General features: G+C 33.7%; 1 protein-coding gene across 1 annotated transcript; it reads left to right on the forward strand.

The window, feature by feature from the left end:
• Nucleotides 1–291: 291 nt before the first annotated feature.
• On the forward strand, nt 292–1,261 carry LOC137639486 (uncharacterized). The gene is made up of 2 exons (XM_068371756.1): nt 292–684; nt 959–1,261. Exons 1-2 carry the CDS (start codon nt 292–294, stop codon nt 1,259–1,261), a joined length of 696 nt encoding a protein of 231 aa, XP_068227857.1.
• Nucleotides 1,262–1,746: the final 485 nt, after the last annotated feature.

Consider the following 1,746-nt stretch of genomic DNA (forward strand, 5'->3'; position numbering starts at 1 on the left):
ATGGACAAAATATTGTTATCTTCGCAGAAATGGTACGAAATGGCGGCCATCTTTAAATGGACGCCATTTTGAGCCATTTCTGTTCATTTTTCGCTTTGGCACCATGTTGCAATGGATTTGTCATGTCAAAATCTCCCAAGATAGAAAATTTCATAATTTTGGCAGAAAAACTACCACCCCAATGGAATTTTTAGTTTTGGACCCTGACTAGTATATGAATTTAGTATACCCGAGCATTATAATGCTGTACTAAATGTCAAAGGAGTAATTAAACCCATGCCTGTCGCTGAAATGAATAAAGGTGAATTAGAAAAATGCCTAAAACGCCTAAAGAAAGGTAAAGCAGCTGGGCCAGGTGGACTAAAGCCAGACTATTACAAAGCTATGAGAAGTGATATATGTAAGAATACACTAGTGAACTGCTACAAAGAGGAATTAGCCAGTAAAGAAAAACCCCAAAGCTGGAAAGAATCCAGAACAAAAATGTTAAAAAAGAAAAACAAACCAACAGTAAAGGAATTGAGACCAATAGCACTCACAAATGTATCATATAAAATATACATGGCTTTTATCAAGGATGGAATAGAAGGACACCTAAAAAGTAATAATGCCATAGAGAATAGTCAAGCGGGATTTATAGAGGGAAGAAGGATTGAGGATAATATATTCATTTTACAGTACATGGTCGAAGAAATTTTCAAAAATAAGAAAAAACTCATAGTTGCCTCTTTAAATTTCAAAAAAGCTTTTGATTCCATAAAAAGGGAAGCACTGATAGAAACATTAAAGCAATATAAAGTACATATTAGTATAATAAACTCTATAGCTGAAGTATATGTGGGAGACTCTACTACATTAGACATAGGGGAAAGAGTAGAAAAAAAAATTGAGCGTAAGTAGTGGAATAAAGCAAGGCCGCACTGTCTCTACAACATTGTTCAAATTAATTACTTATCAGATTATAAAACAAGTAGAAAAGGAAGGTAATGGTTTTAAAAATGATATTATAAAGCTAGTAGTAGTATTTTTTGCTGATGATGTATTAGTGCTAGCTGAGAGTATAGAGGATGCTGAATTGAACATAAGGAACTTGATAGATATAGGAAAGCAATATGGTTTAGACATAAATAGAGATAAAAGTAGTGTACTTTTTTATAATATGAAGGAGAAACCAGATAACATAGAGGGAATAAGAGTAGTAAGCAATATTAAATACCTAGGTATCAAGGTAGATGACAGTAGGAATATGTTTAAAACATAGAAAAGTGAAATGATAGTTAAGGCTCAAAGGCTAGCTAATCTTACATATTCAATCATAGAAAAAAGTTGCAATAAAATACCGATAGGGAAAAAATACTGGAAAAGTGTAGCACTACCTTCTATATTATATGGAACAAATGTAATTAACTTAACGGAAACTGAAATAGAAAAGTTGCAGAGAATTGAGAATGGAGTGTATAGAAGGATATTAGGGTATGTAAAGAATAGAGCAATTGTATCCTTGAGAGGGGATGTAGGAGCATCTGCTATGAAAACAAGGATAATGGATGGAAAGCTGAGGTACCTTAATAGCATTTATAAAGGGGAGAAGGACTTACTAACAGCAATAGTCAATGATATGGAAGAAAAAGAGAGGAAGTGGTGGATGCATGTGATGAAGTATGCTGAAGAATGTGGGATAGCGATGAGAGAAGTTAAGAGATGTATGAAAGAGGACGTAAAGAAGAGAACAAGAGAATGGGACAC

This window comes from Palaemon carinicauda, chromosome 4, assembly GCF_036898095.1.
Source record: "Palaemon carinicauda isolate YSFRI2023 chromosome 4, ASM3689809v2, whole genome shotgun sequence".
Lineage (NCBI taxonomy): Eukaryota > Metazoa > Arthropoda > Malacostraca > Decapoda > Palaemonidae > Palaemon > Palaemon carinicauda.